Raw genomic sequence first — 811 nt, 5'->3', positions numbered from 1 at the left:
ATAAAGGAGGAAGACACGGGTCTACCCATTTTAGATCGAACCCGCGTGATTTACTTGGGGGACTATATGGCAAGTATTATGGAGGACCACCACTTCCCTGGTGAGCTATGGGGGGTGCGACTACGAAGCCCCACAGCGTGTCGGATCCACACAGAGCGACGATTGCATCAAATGTTACAACAATTTAAGGATTATGATATTGGACCCCCTCCATTGCCTATCGAGGGTGATCAGTTGAGCTTAGCCACTACTATCATGGAGGCTAATAAGAGGTTTGGGTATGGCAATGCAAGCAATAGAGTGGTGTCCAAACCTCAAGTGTCTATTGAAAGTTGGAGGGAGAGGGATTACTTGGTTGTGAATGTGAGCAGTAGTGATAGACCTAAACTAATGTTTGACTCAGTGTGCACTCTAACAGATTTAGATTATGATGTATTTCATGGCTCCATCAACACCGATGGATCAGTTGCAATTCAGGTAACTTGATTAATTTTGATTCTTGAATTTATGAATATGGATTAAAGTTTTAATTTGTCTACGCAGGAATACTTTGTGCGGCATATGAATAAGTGCACTCTCCTCAATGAGATCGAAAGGCAGAGTTTAGTTCGAAGTTTGGCGGCGGCCGTTGAAAGGAGAATGTCACAAGTGAGTATAAATATTTGAGCTTCTCGATTGATCAAAAAGAATGTTATATATTTTTATATATGAGTATATTTTTTTGGAGTGTAGGGGCTAAAGGTGGAGGTGCGCAGTTTGAATCATCAAGGTCTACTTTCAAACATGAGGAGAGTATTAAGAGAGAATAGCT

General features: G+C 41.3%; 1 protein-coding gene across 1 annotated transcript; it reads left to right on the top strand.

Annotated features, from left to right (window-relative positions):
* Positions 1–66: 66 nt before the first annotated feature.
* On the top strand, positions 67–801 carry LOC114578425 (ACT domain-containing protein ACR4-like; the record flags this gene model as incomplete). The annotated part of the gene is made up of 3 exons (XM_028691594.1): positions 67–477; positions 544–648; positions 733–801. Coding segments are annotated over exons 1-3 (585 nt in total), but the record flags the coding sequence as incomplete, so codon positions are not given.
* Positions 802–811: the final 10 nt, after the last annotated feature.

This window comes from Dendrobium catenatum, unplaced genomic scaffold (assembly GCF_001605985.2).
Source record: "Dendrobium catenatum unplaced genomic scaffold, ASM160598v2 original_scaffold_19997, whole genome shotgun sequence".
NCBI classification, from domain to species: Eukaryota; Viridiplantae; Streptophyta; class Magnoliopsida; order Asparagales; family Orchidaceae; genus Dendrobium; species Dendrobium catenatum.
The sequence above is the reverse complement of the archived record's forward strand: the minus strand, read 5'-3'. Positions and strand labels throughout refer to the sequence as shown.